The sequence below is a fragment of the Cucumis melo genome, chromosome 9 (assembly GCF_025177605.1).
Source record: "Cucumis melo cultivar AY chromosome 9, USDA_Cmelo_AY_1.0, whole genome shotgun sequence".
NCBI lineage: Eukaryota > Viridiplantae > Streptophyta > Magnoliopsida > Cucurbitales > Cucurbitaceae > Cucumis > Cucumis melo.
Genome location: NC_066865.1, coordinates 23,792,383 through 23,810,506, shown reverse-complemented (window position 1 = coordinate 23,810,506; position 18,124 = coordinate 23,792,383). Strand labels below are relative to the sequence as shown.

The 18,124-nt window shown below is 32.0% G+C and overlaps 4 protein-coding genes and 2 non-coding genes across 6 annotated transcripts; 2 read left to right on the top strand and 4 right to left on the bottom strand.

The window, feature by feature from the left end:
* Nucleotides 1-2,271: 2,271 nt before the first annotated feature.
* On the top strand, nucleotides 2,272-2,343 carry TRNAG-UCC (transfer RNA glycine (anticodon UCC)). The gene has a single exon. It is a non-coding gene; the product is annotated as a tRNA-Gly (tRNA).
* Nucleotides 2,344-2,400: 57 nt separating this feature from the next.
* TRNAL-CAA (transfer RNA leucine (anticodon CAA)) lies at nucleotides 2,401-2,484 on the bottom strand. Its single transcript has one exon. It is a non-coding gene; the product is annotated as a tRNA-Leu (tRNA).
* Nucleotides 2,485-4,831: 2,347 nt separating this feature from the next.
* Nucleotides 4,832-7,039, bottom strand: LOC103482797 (reticulon-like protein B2). The gene is made up of 5 exons (XM_008439130.3): nucleotides 6,435-7,039; nucleotides 5,717-5,897; nucleotides 5,495-5,636; nucleotides 5,324-5,393; nucleotides 4,832-5,218 (listed from the first exon to the last, which is right to left on the bottom strand). The coding sequence occupies exons 1-5, from the start codon at nucleotides 6,643-6,645 to the stop codon at nucleotides 5,049-5,051; spliced, it is 774 nt and encodes a 257-aa protein (XP_008437352.1). The 5' UTR covers nucleotides 6,646-7,039; the 3' UTR covers nucleotides 4,832-5,048.
* A 2,820-nt stretch (nucleotides 7,040-9,859) lies between these two features.
* On the top strand, nucleotides 9,860-11,483 carry LOC103483074 (glycosyl hydrolase 5 family protein-like). Its single transcript, XM_008439506.2, has 3 exons — nucleotides 9,860-10,270; nucleotides 10,360-10,969; nucleotides 11,062-11,483. The coding sequence occupies exons 1-3, from the start codon at nucleotides 9,860-9,862 to the stop codon at nucleotides 11,481-11,483; spliced, it is 1,443 nt and encodes a 480-aa protein (XP_008437728.2).
* A 1,220-nt stretch (nucleotides 11,484-12,703) lies between these two features.
* Nucleotides 12,704-14,453, bottom strand: LOC103483073 (glycosyl hydrolase 5 family protein-like). Its single transcript, XM_051089592.1, has 3 exons — nucleotides 13,884-14,453; nucleotides 13,208-13,802; nucleotides 12,704-13,122 (listed from the first exon to the last, which is right to left on the bottom strand). The coding sequence occupies exons 1-3, from the start codon at nucleotides 14,451-14,453 to the stop codon at nucleotides 12,704-12,706; spliced, it is 1,584 nt and encodes a 527-aa protein (XP_050945549.1).
* A 1,761-nt stretch (nucleotides 14,454-16,214) lies between these two features.
* On the bottom strand, nucleotides 16,215-17,847 carry LOC127150889 (glycosyl hydrolase 5 family protein-like). Its single transcript, XM_051089591.1, has 3 exons — nucleotides 17,437-17,847; nucleotides 16,731-17,331; nucleotides 16,215-16,651 (listed from the first exon to the last, which is right to left on the bottom strand). Exons 1-3 carry the CDS (start codon nucleotides 17,845-17,847, stop codon nucleotides 16,215-16,217), a joined length of 1,449 nt encoding a protein of 482 aa, XP_050945548.1.
* Nucleotides 17,848-18,124: the final 277 nt, after the last annotated feature.

Below are 18,124 nucleotides of genomic sequence, written 5' to 3'. Positions count from 1 at the left end.
CCCTTTTCCTAAACAATGACAACTATATGCTTATGGGAATTAATGATGTCATGGTGGTGGGTGGGGAAAGAAGAGGGGGCATTGTGATTGAAATTTCAACACCTCTATGTGGAATGTTTGTGTTTATACTAAAATAGAATTTGATTAGAAATGTGTGAACGTAGGGAAAACCTCTCTATAAATTTCATCACTTTTTTCACGTAGATAAACTATTTAACCTAAAATTATAATCCCATATAAAACACAAAGTTATCTATTTTATTCTTTTATACTTTTTAGTATAACAATCTCGGAAGAAAGGAGAGGAATGATATCTTAATCAATATTTTAATTACTTAGTTGAGTACCTTATTTACGTGCGTATATGCTTCATTTTGGCTAAAAAATTTTCTATATGATCATATACTCTTGAGTTATACTTTTGTATTTACTTCAATTAATGTGACCTAGGCCCTAGGTATCATATCTCTACTATTTGATTAAATTTCTTAAGTATCTAATTTTAGTTTAATTTCTATGAAGTAGAGCGGTGATTCATCTATTTGCTTAAGTGAAATTGGTAGTTATGGAGGTTACATATATTGATCGAGAGGTTTGTGTGACATGGCTTCTTGTCGTTTTGCTGTATTTTCAGTCGTGTATGATAGTCCTCATAGTTATATCTCAATACAGCAAACATAGATAATATTTAGACAATTTCGAACATCCTTAATTTTTTTTTAAAAAAATAATCAAACATAGTTATCTAAAGATATTAAGCATCTATATTTTTGGCATCTACGATTCTTTAAAATCTAAAACTTCTAGCTATTCTCAAAAAGTAAAAAAAAAAAAAAAATCAAAGTTATTTTTTTGGTAAATCCTCTAAAAAAACAATCCTTCCATAAAAGAACACTTTTAACTATAAGAAGAAAAAGGCCTATGTTTTTATTTTTCCTTAAGAATCAAAGAACTATATAGATTAAGTAGCTTAAATTAACGTAATATTAGTGTTTTTATCTACAAAGCTACGTTCATATAGACAAAAGATTACAACTAATGGAAAGAACGATAGTTCGACTCAATGCTACTTTTCAAGTCCACCGATGCAATCAAATGAGATAATTTATTCCTCATACTTTATGTTATGCAGCTAGGGAAGCATGGAATACTTATAGACAAACCCTACTCTCCCACTCTCACCCCTTAGTTACATACCCTCCCTTTACTATTCATATTATTCCTAAGGAATAGAAAGAATAGAACCAATTCCTAATAATACATTAAAAAAATTATTAAAATGTCTTAAATTTATTATTTGTTACGTCTATTTACAATTATGACTTTAAAATTTAGAGATATTATACCATGTAAACCATCTAATCTTAGTGACGTCATTTGTATTCTCAAAACATTCTCCCAAATAATACCGTACTCCCCTACCCATAAATATAGTCAACATATAACCATTAGTAAGGTATATATAATTGTGTGTGAGAACTTCTTTTTTTGCTTTTATATTCTTCACTTATCGATTTCGTAAAGCTTGTGAAATAAAATAAAATATATTTTATTGATGTGTGTATCAAAAATATTGAAGGAAACAAATATTGTATAGCACTAAATTTTTTTTTCCAATAGTGCCTAAATTCTTCATAGCTATCTTATGATTATCTAATTAATATTCATATTAGTTCTTGAATTGATTTTATTTTGTATCGAAGGTTTAAATCTTGCTCCCTCTTTTGTCTACACACATAATGTGTTTTTATTTATTTATTTATTTGTTTATTTATAAATCCTTTTTTTTCTTTTCTTTTTGGGAATCAATGCTTTTTGGATATATTCAGAGAAGAAATGTAGATGAAGATGTTTGTTGAAAGATTGAAATATAATAGTAATAGAGATGCAATTAATTACTTAGGAATGAACTAAAATTTGCCTTTTTATTTCCTTTTACTTCAAATACATAATGTACAAAGTATATTGGAATATATTCTATGAACTAAGGATAAAACACAGTTGTTCATATATGTTTGATAAAAAAATCAGATAATTTATGTTCTCACAAAAGAAAAACAAAAAGTCGAATCATAAAGTTTGTAGTTCAAATTTTTTTACCTCAATTGTTGTATTAAACAAGTATTTTTTATTTTCTATTTATATAAATTGGGAAATATATTTTGTGTTATTATTAATAATTCAAAATATAGGGTATGTTTGAATTTACTTTTTAAAATTAGAAGTGCTTTTAAACCAAATAATTTTGTTAACTTCCCTCTTACATCAGCGGCGTTTGTAGTCCAACGGTTAGGATAATTGCCTTCCAAGCAATAGACCCGGGTTCGACTCCCGGCAAACGCATTCATTTTTGGAATCTTTTGTAATGGGATAAACAAAAGAAAAAAGAGATTAAAGTAATGTCAGAAGTGGGATTTGAACCCACGCCCTCTCACGAGGACCAGAACTTGAGTCTGGCGCCTTAGACCACTCGGCCATCCTGACTTTTGAGTTAACAATTTGATTTATAACAATAATCTTTTTACTTTGATCCCCTAATTTTAATTTTGTAATTACTTGATCTTGATATATTCATTCTAAAAAAATTAATTGATACTTGATCTATTATATGTCAAATTGAATTTTAGGATTGTTTAATATATACATTTTTTTTTTATAATGTGGAATAGGATAAGGTTAGATAAAAAATTAGCAATAATTAAGGAACTATTAGATATTTTCTTTAATGCTTGGTTTATATTTTTCTAATGGTTTGGTTGGTTCATAGTTTTTTCTTTTATGATTTTAGTTTTGTTGAATATCTATCAAAGTTTAAAATGAAAAATTTATAGTAATTCAAGATTTAGATGCTTACAACAAGAAATCCGGAAAAAAGAATTAAAGAACTATTGAATATAAAATTGAAAGTTTTAAAGACTTACTATATACGTTTTTACTATTTAAAAACTTACAAAGACAAAAATTACGGCTTTAAGAATTTATTAGACATTTTCTAATGTTTAAGAACTAATTTAGTACGAAATGAGAATTGAATGCTCTCCTAAATTCTTGAAAGTTTAGCAACGTAACTTTAAAACTTTGGAAACCAAACTTATAATTTAACATAAACAAATATGAGTTAAATAATTAATTACTCCCTTGTATGGCAAGAAGAATTGAAAAATAATTGAAACATTCATTAGGTCAATCAACTTTAAATTCATTTTTTCTCTAATTTTTACATTTATAGTAATTTTCATGACATCTTTCTCTAAAATATAAAATTTTTAGATTAAAAAAAAAAAAAAAAACCTTGGAGATAAATTTTGGAAAATCTGTCCTGCTCCAGCTTAATATTCTCTTTTGAATATGTGTTTTTATTTTGCAAACTTTACGTTGTCTCTAACTACTGATATATCCCAAAATTCTCTCAATACTTTATTTAACTATTTCCTAACATTTATCTCTTTTCCTCCAAACTTTGTCTTTTTTTGGTCTAACTCTTCTTTTTAACTAATATTATTTTTTGATCTTGTGTCTCTAAATTTATCATCTTCAACTTCACTATAAAATCGAATATATGATCATTACCAACAACACTAACACTAATGCGCGAAGTTATGTTAGAACTTCATATCATTCATCATTCAATTGTACTTTATCTCTTCAAATTTATACATCTCTTCTTCACATTTTTCTTTAAAAATACTATTAGGGTTCAAGGTAAACGAGAATACTAAGACTAAAAAATTAGCTCAAAAATATAAAACTCAAAACACCTACATAACATATTTTATCGTTCATTTCAACTCAAAGATATTGTTCTATCTTTGGTTACTAAAAAACAATAAACTTTAGAGTATGATGAAAACTTGCATTGATAATTACTTAAGGGATAATAAAGTAAAATTTTTACATTGATGTGATACTTCTTTCTTATGTTGGACCTTTTCCATGCATGTTTAAGTTCACTTTATTGATGATGTAAATAAAGCTTTAGTAGTTGAAAAGATACTATCAACATTTAATATTACTAACGAAATAAAAAATGTTCTTTTTTGAGGGTTATGTTAGTCTTTGCTTTTACAATGAACCTAAAGGCCATCTGAATTATTTATATATTAATCATACCATGTTAACCTAAATTATAACTTGTTCATAATTTTTATTAAAAAGACGTATTTAACACTATAATCCAACCATCTATCATATTGTAGTACTTCGAACAATTAGAAATGCAAAATTCATAAACTATTACTCAAATTTCAAACATTAGCGACCTCACCATGGTATGATTAAAACATCATTCAAATCAGAGAAATCGGAGAGAATGCCAAAACAGCAAAAGAATGGACCGAACGTCATGTTCTCTCAAGAACATCTAGAACAAAAAAAAAAAAAAAAAAAAAAAAAAGCTTTGGTTTTGTGCTGAATGAAACCATAATCCAAGAACAGAAGCATAGGATGGGATAGAAAAAACTTGACCCAATATCAGATGAATCTATCAGCCACACTATGCCCTCTAGTCTAAAAAAAAAAAAAGGAAAAAGGAAAAAGGAAAAAGGAAAAAAGAGAGAAAAAGATCAAATGCTCTAGAATGATCAAGATCCATAAATAGAGTTCACAAGAATCATAATTGTGTGGTAGGTAACTAGCCACATTCTTGCTGCCTGAACCATCAAAATCACTCGTTTGGAGAGGAAAAAGGGGAGAATTTTAAGGAATAATGCACCAGACAAACCATATAAGAAAGAAAAATTTAAAACCAGCCAGAATCAAATACTCGCTTCACATATCAAACCGCTATAAATTAAATATAACATGTCTAACATTTAAAAGAGAGCCATAAAACTGTAGCAAAATCATGTGTATTTTATCAGCAATCCACAAATTAATCCACATTGCCAACCCCCACTGATGAGAACACAAGTATAAAAGACAGGTTCTTTCATGGATGAAACTTCAGAATGCCAATGACAAAAAACCCTACTACCAAATGCATATTTAGATCAAAAGAACAGAAAAAAAGAAAAAAAGACAGGACTACTACCACAAGAGTCGGGCATCTCTCAAGCAATCTTTTTGTCCTTCAGTGGTCCTCTTGGGATTTTAGAAAGCACCTTAGCATCAAATACTACATACTGTTTCTTGATCTCGGCCATTGCCTTCTCTGCAAAGGCGTCCACCTTGTCATCGTATTTCTCGTAGAACACGGGCACGGTGAAGAGCACAATAACTCCTGTTACATATTGATTTGATAAAAAAAAGTAAATAAAATGCAAGACTTCAGAGAAGGAAAAGGAATACAAATTTGGAAATGGAATTCACAATGACAACTTCTTACCAATATATAGCAAGGTTAGGAAGTTGAACCAGCTTCCTAGAATGGATAGAACCCACAAACCAGCAATTGCCTACAATCACAATAATGAGATTATTGGATTTCTTAAAAGTTAAAAAACTAGATTCAGAACTATATTAAGTATCAAATTCCAAGATGAAAGGGTTAGCATACATAAAGAAAGCTCTTCAAATCCCTTCCTGATGCAATATCTCTCAAGACAGCAATGGCCCTATTGATCTCAACTCTCAAAGCAGAGGCAATCTCTATCACTGGGTCCTCTGGAATGTGAACTTGAGGGATGTGCGGCAGAGACCTGTATGGAAAAGGTATCATCAGCATACAGCTAACCAAAACATTCAACCGATGAATCCAATGCCATTCAGAACAACTTACTTGTTAATGAAGAAAGAAGCATTGGACCATAAAAACACTACTGCTAGAGCAGCCATAAAAATGTGGCAAATCAACGTCAGAAAGTGATATTCAAGCAACTCAAACAAAATCCATGCGATAGTTGCTCCTCCTAGAACTCCACCGGACAACTTTTTGTCTCTCCACAGAAAAATATCAGCGGCTGTAGGGTAAACAATTATCATTTTATACATCAACGAAAATTGGTTCTTTGTGAATGTCAAGCCATAACGAATCAGGAAAATGTACCATTTACACTAGTTTGAATTTCATAGTTTAATTTGAAAACAAACAATGACATTAGACTAGATAATCAAGCCAAAAAAATATGTTCATTCACACCCTGAAATTGCAAATTCGAAAGACCTAAAGGACTGAAAATCATAACCTAGATTCTTATAAATAGATCTAGATCTACAAAACTCAAACAAAAATTTCCAGAAAAATGAAGAGAAACTATCCGTAAGACACCGATCCACTTCAGACGCTACATAACCACTCTCAGAATCAACGAAAATCAACACAGGAACAAAGTAAAACAAAAATCAACCAGTTTTTACATCCAGCCACTTAGAAGTAAACAAATAAGAATAATAAGAATAATAATAAAAAATTCTCTCACCATTTCTACCATCAAAACTCTCGTAAGATCAGTACACAAACAAAACCAGAAAGGAAAAAAAAAACGAAAACTACTTACGTTTTCCTCCGCCGAAGACCTTGTGGACGGGCCTTTCCCTACCAAAGAGGCGATAAATCTTAGATTTGATAGAAGCAGAAGTATCGCCCTTATCATCATCGGAATCAGAAGAAGAGGAATCATGAGCATGAATCTTCTCGGTAATCTTGTCAAGCAACGACTCACCTTTAGGCTCCTCATGTTCATGCTCGTGGTCGTGATGCTCCGCCATAGCCACAAACAGCTAAGTAAAAACTTGAACAGAACAGATCCCAGAAAAAAAAAAAACCACTTACAGAAATCCTAGAAGAAGGAAAAAAGAGAAGAAAAAAAAGAAAAACAGATCCAAAATCAGAAAAAGAAAAACGAAAGTCCTTGTTCTTGCCGTTTCCGCTCAGAGAAATCCACACCTACTAAGGTTGATTATTCCCCCAGAATAGCGCGCTCTCTCTCCGTTCATCTCTCTCTATATAAATAAAAAACAATGAATCTCGAACAACGAATCTCAACCGTCCATATCAGGACGGACCAGATTTAGTGCCCCACCTTCATTTTTAGGTTTTCCATCGACAGCCACAAAACCAAAAGAAATAAAAAAGACTCCATTAAGAAATCGCTTCCGATTCGAACACGTCGCAACTCGTTCCAAATAAAATTTTATTTCAAATCCCCCAAACTTGCTCACGTGACTTCCATTACTTTCTGCCTATTTTATCTGCCGCCACGTGTTTTTGTACGGACCTTGGGGGCATTCTCTTTCTAACTCTTCTTTCTTTTCCTTTTCTTTTTCTTTTTTTCTTCTTCTTTGATATTAACTATTTAATATTATTTTAATCGCCCTTCGTTTAACGCATTCTAACATTTTAAATTCTCTTTTCAATCTCAAACATTAAATTAAATTATCATTTCTATAGTTTTTTAATTTCAGAATTTTTTTGTGTTTGTTAATAATATTAGCAATATTAATTTTAAGATGCGTTTAATTAATTAATTAATTAATTGACTACGTTAAGTTTTGAGGGTTGATTCTGTTCGGAATAAATCACTTTAATAGATGGTTTTGATTTTATTGAAATTTCGAAAGATACTTCCAGATTTAGATTTAATTAATAGATCTGAAGATTCTTGAATGGTTTATTATAATTATCTTTTTAAATTTTAGAATGACATGTTAATATCTAATCTAATAACTTACAAACTTTTTAAACTATTATTAATAACTTGAGATTAAAATAATATATTTTGAAATTTTAATTAAAACAAATCATTTTTAGTTCAACAAGTGCAGATATTGACTTAATTTAAAAGAACTATTTACCAATAACTTATGATCATATAAATTAGAGAAAGAATATTGATTGGATTTTTTTAATGAAGGCGAAGTAAAATATAAAACATACCACCATAATATTACACAATCCAAGAAAAAAAAACCATCGTAAACTACTCAAGAGTAGGGAAGATACATGCCCTTTAAAAGCTTTATACACAAGATAGCGTGTTAGAACATTTCGACATCGACAAACATAAAAGAAAGAGATAATTCCCAAATCACAACTCCAAGTCTTAGTTTCGTTGATAGAAAAAGTTGTGATATCATCCATAATGTTATTTAACAATATAATGTAATCACCTTTAAGCAATCAAATTCGACCAAGAGATTCAAGTAAAAAGTTTGAACAATATTCTCCGTAGAAAGATAAATCATACGTGATCGCTTCGATCGTATTTTAACTTCACATCATCTAAGAATGAACTTAAAATCCCATGAGACAGATCACATGACCCAAGTGGTTCCAAAGCAGCCACCAAAGCTCTTCTGCCTTAGATACAGATTTCAAATAACATAAGTATTCAACTTCCAATATGTTTCTTCAGGCCACTGGCATCCAAGAAAAGCGTTATTGAACGTAGATGGAAGGATTTCCAAAATGTCTTTCTTATTGAACCCAACCTCTCCAATTTGTCTCTCTCTTACACATGACGACTAATTTGATTCACTAAGGCCTCCCCATCAGCCGACAAGAACTAGCTAGCTAGCACATCTTATTCCTCACCTCCCAAATTTGAGAGACAATGATCACCACTTTATCCCATTTCATCGACGAGATTTGATCAAACAGTCCAATGACTGTAATCTTGATAACTCCATGGAGTCTTGCCATCACAAAGAGGGCCAATATTAGGTGAATAACAATTTTCACATTAAGTCTTCCAAAAGAAATACACGTGTGTTCTAGTCAGGACACCTTTCTTAGCAAGATTTATTTTGAAAAATATGTGAATAATTTTCCAATAAAAATCTTTTGACCTTTTGAATTTACTTTGTCATTGCAGCTGTCCAATCATTTCTTTTTTACTTAACCGCATGAACCATTTAAATCTATTTTACAAATCTCACGTGCTAAAAGGTATGTTTTAAAAACTTAGGAATAGAAAATTGACCCATGAGTAAAACCTTGGGATTTAAAAATTATTCTTCAATATTAAATTATGAGGATGAATAACACTGTTTTCGTGTTGGTCTAAAATATAACTTAATCGAGTCGATTTGTTTTATAACAAACTTAGGTTCTTTTCCATATATAAGATGAAAAATAATTTCACTTTGGTAATATTGATGGCTAAAATGGATGATATTTTGTCTGAATTTAAAATTGCTCCAAAATCCATACAGAATTGGAAAAACAATAAATAAAATACAGAACCCAATAAATTAAAACAATAGTTAGAAAAAATTAAAACATAAATAAGAAGTAAAAAGAGTAATTAAAAAAAAAAGACTACTTAAACTATTTAAAAATACACTAAAAGTTCACCTTACATACATTAAAATTATATAAGATTATCATGTTTAATTTTATAAATAAAATAAAATATTCTTCTAATAGCCTTTCTTATATTCGGTCAAATACAACTATCATCTCCAAACGTCTTATTTTCAAACTTCTTATTCTCGAACCTTCTTTATTCTCCAAAAATCCATGCGACTTTAAGCCAATTAACGACTTCAAAGAGATTTTCAACAATGACATCAAGATAAAATAAGTAGATGTTTTTAAGAGATGAGTCTCTTTTTATACTCAAACTTGGCCTTACCTTAAACACAAAGTTAAAAATAAATAAATAGATTTGTGTGTTATTACCCTTCCAAAAAATTTGCTTAAATATTAAAGAAAATCTAATTAGACAGATTGACTGTATGAAATGGCCTTATCTTTCTATCCCCTATAAATACTAAGACACATTTTTCCATTATCTCAATTTTCTTCTTTTTCAAAATGGCTAAAAAGATTATATTCTATTTAATTTCTTTAATTTTCTTCTCTTTATTGGTTCTTTCACAATCCTTACCTCTTTCCACAAGAGGAAGATGGATTGTAGACTCTAAAACAGGCCAACGTGTGAAGCTAAGCTGTGTTAATTGGGCCTCTCATGCACAGTCCATGTTGGCACAAGGTCTTGACAAGCGACCATTGAAGGACTTAGCTAATGATATCATTAGCCGCGATTTCAACTGCGTGCGCTTGACTTGGTCGACCCACATGTTCACTCGCTACTCCCACATGACCATCGTTGATGTCTTGGACGATCTTGATATCCAAAATGTCAAAAGCGGAGTTCAAACACATAACCCTGAGATGTTAAACATGACGGTTGCTCATGCATTCAAAACCGTCGTCGATGGATTGGGCAATGCGGGTCTCATGATTGTTTTGGACAACCACATTAGCCAGCCGAGATGGTGTTGCTCCCTCGACGATGGCAATGGCTTCTTTGGAGACCGTCATTTCGACGCCCTTGAATGGCTTCAGGGATTGGACTATGTTGCTAGAAATTTCACTGGGCATTCTCAAGTGAGTTTGGTTTTTCTTTTAAGGTCAACATGTTGATTTGCTTATGCGTCTCATATTCTAAATTCTTTCATTTTAATTTGTATGTATAGGTGATAGGGATGAGCCTAAGAAATGAACTTCGAGGGCCATATACAAACATGGACAACTGGTACAAATACGTGAGCAATGGAAGCCATTTGATCCACACAAAAAACCCGAATCTCCTAGTAATAATTTCAGGTGTAACTTTTGATACCGATCTAAGCTTCCTAAAGGAAAAGCCATTAGGGTACAACTTGCACAATAAAGTAGTGTTGGAGGCACATTTATACCCCTTCAGTGGGAGTGAGAAATTACCCGAGAGCAAGTTTGTGAAGAAGCCATTAAACGTAGTATGCAATCAAGTGAAGGAGAAATTCGAGAGAGAAGCTGGATTTGTGGTGAACATGGAGAATGAACCATATCCATTGTGGCTTAGTGAATTTGGGTATGATCTAAGAGGTGACAACAAGGCTCAAAACAGGTTCATGAGTTGCTTTTTGGCTCATATTGTTGGCAAGGATCTTGATTGGGCTTATTGGGCTTTCCAAGGAACTTACATGTATAGACAAGGTCAAGAAAGTGTAGATGAAGCTTTTGGCATCATGGATAGCACTTGGACTAAAGATCGAAACCCTCAACTCAATCAAATGCTTCAACTTGCTAAAAGAATCAACCAAGGTTATGTTTGTTCCAACCCTACTACTCACCCTCATCTCATATTCTCTTTACTTTTTTTTTTTCTATTAATCTTTAATTTCCTGTTTTTGTAGATCCAAATTCGAATGCATCAATGTCCTACATAATATTACATCCAGTATCGGGACAATGTATCAGATCAAATGGTCGAGGAGGAATTGCACTTGGCGATTGCTTGACGCCGACACAGTGGACCTACAGCGGAGATGGAAGTTCGATGAAGTTGTTGTCGAACGGGCAATGTTTGAAGTCGGCTGGAGATGGGAAGCCGCCCGTTGTCTCGACGGAATGCTCCGGTGAGGAAAGCAAATGGACGATGGCTTCAAAGGCTAAGCTTCAATTGGCCACCAAAAGTGGTGGAGAAGACTTTTGTTTAGAGAAGAAATCTGATACTAAAATTGTTGTGAAGAGATGCATTTGCCTCAAAGATGAGTTGAATTGCTTTAATGATCCGCAGCCCCAGTGGTTCAAGCTTGTTCCAACAAATGTTGCTTAGTTTATTAATTAGTTCTATGTAGAAATTTCTTTTTCTTTTTCTTTTTTTTGAAGGAATAAGGAAAATTGGAATTTTTTTTTTTATCGTTCGAGAGAGTATTTTTTGCCAAATTAAAGGATATTTTTAAAATTAAGCTTGGTTTATAAATTTTCATTTTCTGTTTTTTAAAAAAGAATTTGAAATTAAAATTCTATTAGTAAAAATATTTTTAGAGACAACTTCTATGTGTGTGTGTGTGTTTTTAAAATTAAAATCAGAGAGAGACATTAAGCAATTGTTCATTGTTGGTCTACCTTCTTTATTTATTTATTTATTTTTTAAAATTTTTACGAGGGTATGTTGATACTTTTCTGATAATAATACATGTTTAGAAAAATAAAACCATCATTACATAAAATTAGAAAAATCAATACATTATGGACGTGTAAATAAACTAATAAATTAGTATTTCCAATATCTCTATTATTGTTTATTTGTTCTTTTTCTAATACAAAATGAATATCATACCTTAGAGAATCATATTCTATTCGTTATTTTGATACTAAATTAGGAATATTTATTCCAGACATATTGTATGTATACCAAATTTAATTCTAATTTTCCTTTTCAAGATGCATCCCTGCATGTGGCCCATTTGTCAATTCTTTTATATTCTGGGGGTGTTTCAAGAGACAACCAAAATAATTATTAATAATAAAATAAAAAGGAAAACAATGTTAAATAAATTAATTCTAAATTGATGTAATTATTTTAATTTTAGGAACCAGCGTAAACTTTTGTTAATTAAACTTTCAAAATTTAATTGTAATTTAGATCCAAAATACTACGCTGAGAAGTTATAACCCAAAAACATTTTTAAAATAGTAACAAATTTTCAATTTTATTCTTTAAATTTCAAAGTTTCTATTAACCTAAAGTTTCAAATTTGATTAGTTCAATATATTACCATTTTCTCAAAAATAGAAATGGAGTCATAATAAGGATGAGAAAATTTGTTATTCACAAAATTATCTTATAAGATCTTCACATTAACTAATAACATATCAGACAACCTTCGACTCTAACCTTGGCATTTACAAAATTTCATGCTTCATGCCAAAATCCCTAAAAAAAATATTTTTTTAAAAAAATTATTAACTAAATCTCTTAAACTAATTCTTATTAACTTTTTTTTTTTTTTAAAAAAAAATCTAATTTCCTACATAAAACTAATTAGTAAACTAAGCAACGTTTGTTGGAACAAGCTTGAACCACTGGGGCTGAGGATCATCGAAGCAATTCCACTCATCTTTAAGGCAAATGCATTTCTTCACAACAATTGAAGTATCAGATTCCTTCTCTAAGCAAATCTTTTCTCCCCCACTTTTGGTTGCCAGTTGAAGCTTTGCCTTAGAAGCCACCGTCCAACTGCTTCCGTCACCAGAGCATTCGGCCGAGACCACAGGTGGCTTCCCATCTCCGGCCGACTTCAAACACTGCCCGTTCGACAACTTCATCGGACTTCCATCTCCGGTATGGTCCCACAACGTTGGTTTCTCACAATCACCTAGTTCAATTCCTCCTTTGCCATCTAGTTGGACACATTGCCCTGACACTGGATGTAGCATTATGTAGGACAGTGGTGCTTTCGAGTTTGGATCTGTTCAACAAAGAAAAAGAAAAGTTAGAGTTTAGGGTTAGGGTTAGGATTGGAGTTGGCGTTAGAGTTAGATAAGAAACGTAACCTTGGTTGATTCTTTTGGCAAGTTTAAGCATTTGTTGGAGACGAGGGCTTCGATCTTTAGTCCAAGTGCTATCCATGATACCAAAACTTTCATCAACATCTTGTTGGCCTTGCCTATACATATAAGATCCTTGGAAAGCCCAATAAGCCCATTCAATATCCTTGCCAATAATGCGAGCCAGAAAACAACTCATGAACCTATTTTGAGCCTTGTTAACACCCCTTAGATCGTATCCAAATTCACTAAGAAACAATGGATATGGATTCTTCATGTCCACCACAAATCCAGCTTCTCTCTCGAATTTATCCATCACTTGATTGCATGCTATGTTTAATGGCTTCTTCACAAACTTGCTTTCAGGTTCCCCACTGAATGAGTATAAATGTGCCTCCAACACTACTTTGTTGTGTAAGTTGTATCCTAATGGCTTTTTCTTTAGGTAACTTAGATCGTTATCGTAGTTTAGACCTGAAATCACTACGAGAAGTCTAGGATTTATTCTATGAATCAAGTGACTTCCTTGTTTCACATATTTTCGCCATACGTCAACATTGTTCGACCCTCGAAGTTCATTTCTTAGGCTCATTCCTACCACCTATGCACACAAAACAACACATACATGTAAAATAACTTAAAAAGAACAGTAATTAAAAATTAAAAAAAAAAAAAAACTTACTTTAGGATGCCAACTGAAATGTCTAGCAACAAAGGCCAAGCCTCTAAGCCATTCAATAGGCTTGAAATTGCGGTCTCCAAAGAAGCCATTTCCATCGTGGAGAGAACAACACCATCTCGGTTGGCTTATGTGATTGTCCATAATGACCATGAGGCCGGCATTGCCCAATCCATCAACGACAGTTTTGAATGCACTTGTAACCGTCATGTTCAATATCTGAGGGTTGTGTTTTTTGACTCCGTTTTTTACTTTGTTGATGTCGAGACCGTCGAGGACGTCACCTATGGTCTCGAAGGGGTGACGAGTGAACATGTAGACCGACCAAGTCAAGCGCACGCAGTTGTAATCGCGGCTGACGATCTCATTAGCTAAATCCTTCAATGGTCGTTTGTCAAGGCCTTGTGCCACCATAGATTGTGCATGAGATACCAAATTGACACAACTCAGCTTCACACGCTGGCCTGTTTTAGAGTCTACAATCCATCTTCCTCTTGTGGAAAGAGGTAAGGATTGTGAAAGAACCAACAAAGACAGAAACAATAAAGAAATTAGAGAGAAAGCTTTAGCCATTTTAGTGGTTGGAGAAATGAGATGAATAGAATATGAAGGCTGTATACTCCTATTTATAGGATTTATAAAGAGGAGAAAGAGATTTTTTTTTTCTTTTTACTTCATTATTAGAAGGTCAATTTGATACTGTTGTTCTGTTTGGATTTTCTCCATTTTGTTACAAATAATATTAATAAGAATTCATTATAAATATTTATTTTCCTTCAATAATTATGGGATGAGAAATCAAACCTCAGAAGTTCAAGGATGGAAGATATCACTTTGGCTCATTTTAATCTGTTTTGCTGTTAAGATATTTTATTGGGGTATCTTCTTGCTTTCTGCTATGATTAAAATTTTGTAACTGAAACAAAGAATGACTCAGAGTTTGATCTTCCTCCATAGGTACAATTACATAATATATTATTTTTAAATTTGAACTAACAGAAAAAACAAGAATTAATTGAGATTGCTTTATCTTTTTCTTGGGGGATTAGATCCGGTTTAGAAAGTGAAGCAGGTAGATGAAATCCATCATGAAAAGAAATTCTTACATTTTATTTATTTATTTGATTTACAGTCATTTCAAGTGCACGTCTCGACTCATTTAATTTTGATGATTTCAGAAACTCAAATCTAAATTTTGGTTGGACTCAGATAAACCCGAAACAAATCACCCATAAAGGCACCATTGTTATAGTTTCCATATGAGATTGACTTACATAATCAAACCCTTTTTTTCTTTCATTTTATAGATAGCTGCATTTTTCTTACTTGGCGATCTGCTTAGATTTAAATTGATCTCCACATGTTTCTGTTGAATATATTATTAATATTATAACATAAACTTTTTTATTAAAATATATTATTCTCGAAACATAATAGTAATGTTGTAGGTTTAATATAATTCCTTGGGTAATAGCCACGTATATTGTTTCTTAATTCATATATATATATATATATATATATATATATATATATATATATATATATATATATATATAGGTCTAAACTTCTTATTTGGCCTTCATGAAAATGTTGATGTGTAACAAATAGATAAATAATTACAATTTTGGACGTCAATTAATTGAGATGTACGTTTGATGGTTTACATTGACTTGTGTATTTAAAAAGAAAGTACACAAGTTACTATTCTATTGTGTATATATATGTGCTTGTATTTAAAACACCCTACAAAAACATAACCTTCTAGCTAAGCTATATTAAGGAAAAAAGAAAATTTTCTCACTATTTGTGTCATTTTATTATTATTGATATTTTGAAAATATAGACTAAAATGAACCAAAATCTTAAGTATAAAAACCTACTTATTTAACTAATACTAAAAGTAGAGGACCATACATTTATATTTAAACCTAAAACTTATATTCTATATATATATACACATACATACACAATCTGATCAAACTATGATTTATAAAAATCTAAATACAAAAAAGTGGGGTGTTATCAAATTAAAAAAGTGTTAATTTATATAGGAGATAACATATTTCTAGAACGAAATTAGTAAAGATTGTCTCTAAAATAATCGTAAATGATTGGAATGTTTGTCTTATATATCTGATTTTTTAAATATGGTGATCAGTTAAAATGTGTTGGTTCTAGCAAATACATCAAATCATTGACTTTGGATCTTTTGGAAGAAATTTTAAGGAGTTTTCATTTATTTAATATTGTACAAATACAAATTCAATCACATTTGAATTAGAATTGGTACATATACAACATATAGTTTAAATCTTAAAAGTACAACGACAATTATCATAAAGTGTTGGTTCCAACAAGTTCAAACCATTGGCTTCGGGTGTCTTGGAGGCAATTTGGATCACCATCGGTGCAAATGCAAGAGTTGGTCACAACTTTTGAAGGGTTGGAGCTATCAATTTGCAAACAAAGGCTCTTTCCACCTTGACTGATGGTGGCCAAATGAAGTTTAGAGTTTGAAATGGCACTCCAAACACTTTGTTGGCTTAAGCAATCAGTTGAAAGAGATGCCTCGAGGCCTTCCCCACTAGCCTTCAAACATAAACCAGTGCTTGACATCTTAATTGGAGTATTATCGTTGATATGACTCCATCGAGTTGGTGTACTGGAGCAATCGGTGAGGAAAATTTCTTTGTTGTCATTAGAGACTTGGATGCATTGGCTACTTTGTGGATGATATATAACATACGAGAATGATGCATTGGAATTTGGATCTGCATATACATATTGTTACTTGATATTATATAGATATAGATCATTGCATGTACTTATAATAATCATTGATATAGTTACCTTGCAACATGGTCTGCAATAGTTGAAACTTCTTTGCAAAGTTAGGGTTTTTAACTTGAGTCCAATTAGAGTCGAGCACTCCGAAACTTTCTCCAGGCTCTGCTTGGCCTTCTCTAAAATAATAGCTACCTTGCCAAGCCCACAATGCCCAATCCAAATCTCTTAGTGCAAGATGGGCTGTGAAACAACTCATGAATCGGTTTTCAGCATCATTAACTTCTCTCTGATCATACCCAAATTCACTAACAAATAATGGAAACGGGTTTGATCCTTGCATTACAAACCCAGCATGATCTATAAATCCATTCATAATATTTGCACATATATTGTTCAATGGTTGTTTTACAAACTTGCTCTCGGAATCTCCACTAAAAGAATACAAGTGTACCTCGAAAACCAACTTATTGTCTAAGGTGCCAACATTCAAAGGCTTTTCCTTTAAGCATCGGAGATCGTTGTCATAATTTAACCCCGAAACAATCACTAAAACTTCCGAATTTATGTTATGAATCGTGGTTACCCCTTGAGTTATATATTTGTTCCAATCATTTGCATTTTCCATAAAGCCACGTATCTCATTTCGTAAACTCATTCCTACCACCTAAACAACCATTAAAAAAAATTGTTAATGAAATATTATACAAGTACTTAAAAATTTGAGTTTAGTTTTAAGAATCTAAGAAAATCTCAGGTCTGAATTCCATACCGTTGATTTATTGCGAAAGCGTTGAGCAACTAAGCTAAGTCCTTGTAGCCATTCTTGGGGGTCAAAATTATTGTTTCCGAAGAAGCCATTGCCATCGTCAAGAGAGCAACACCATCTTGGTTGGCTTATGTGATTGTCAGCGATGACCATTAAACCACTCGCCCCCAATATATCAACAACAGCTTCATATGCTTCAGCAATAGTCTTATTCAACACAAAAGGATTATATTGAGCCAATCCAGCTTTTGCTTGTTTTAAATCAAGAAGATCAAAGTTTTCTTCAATTGTCCTATTTGCATAGCGAGTGAACATATGAGTTGCGTATGTGAGTCGTACACAATTAAATCTTAGCTTGATTGCCTGGTCTGCTAGGTCTTTTAACGGCCTATGGTTGAGGCCTTCTATCAACATGCTCTGTGTGTGGGAAGGCCAATTCATACACACAAGTTTCACTCGACGACCTGTTTGCGAATCAATGATCCACCTTCCTCGTGTTGATAACGGTAATGAATTGGCAAAAAGAGGTGAGAACACAAATACTAAGGCCAGAAGGAGAATGACTAGAAAAGTTCTCATTTTCTCTATCTTTTTGTCAAATGATATTTTTTTTCTTTTTCTTTCTCTTTCTTTTGGGATTGTGATTGTGATGAGAGAAACATAGCCTACATTGCCTTATATATACACTCTT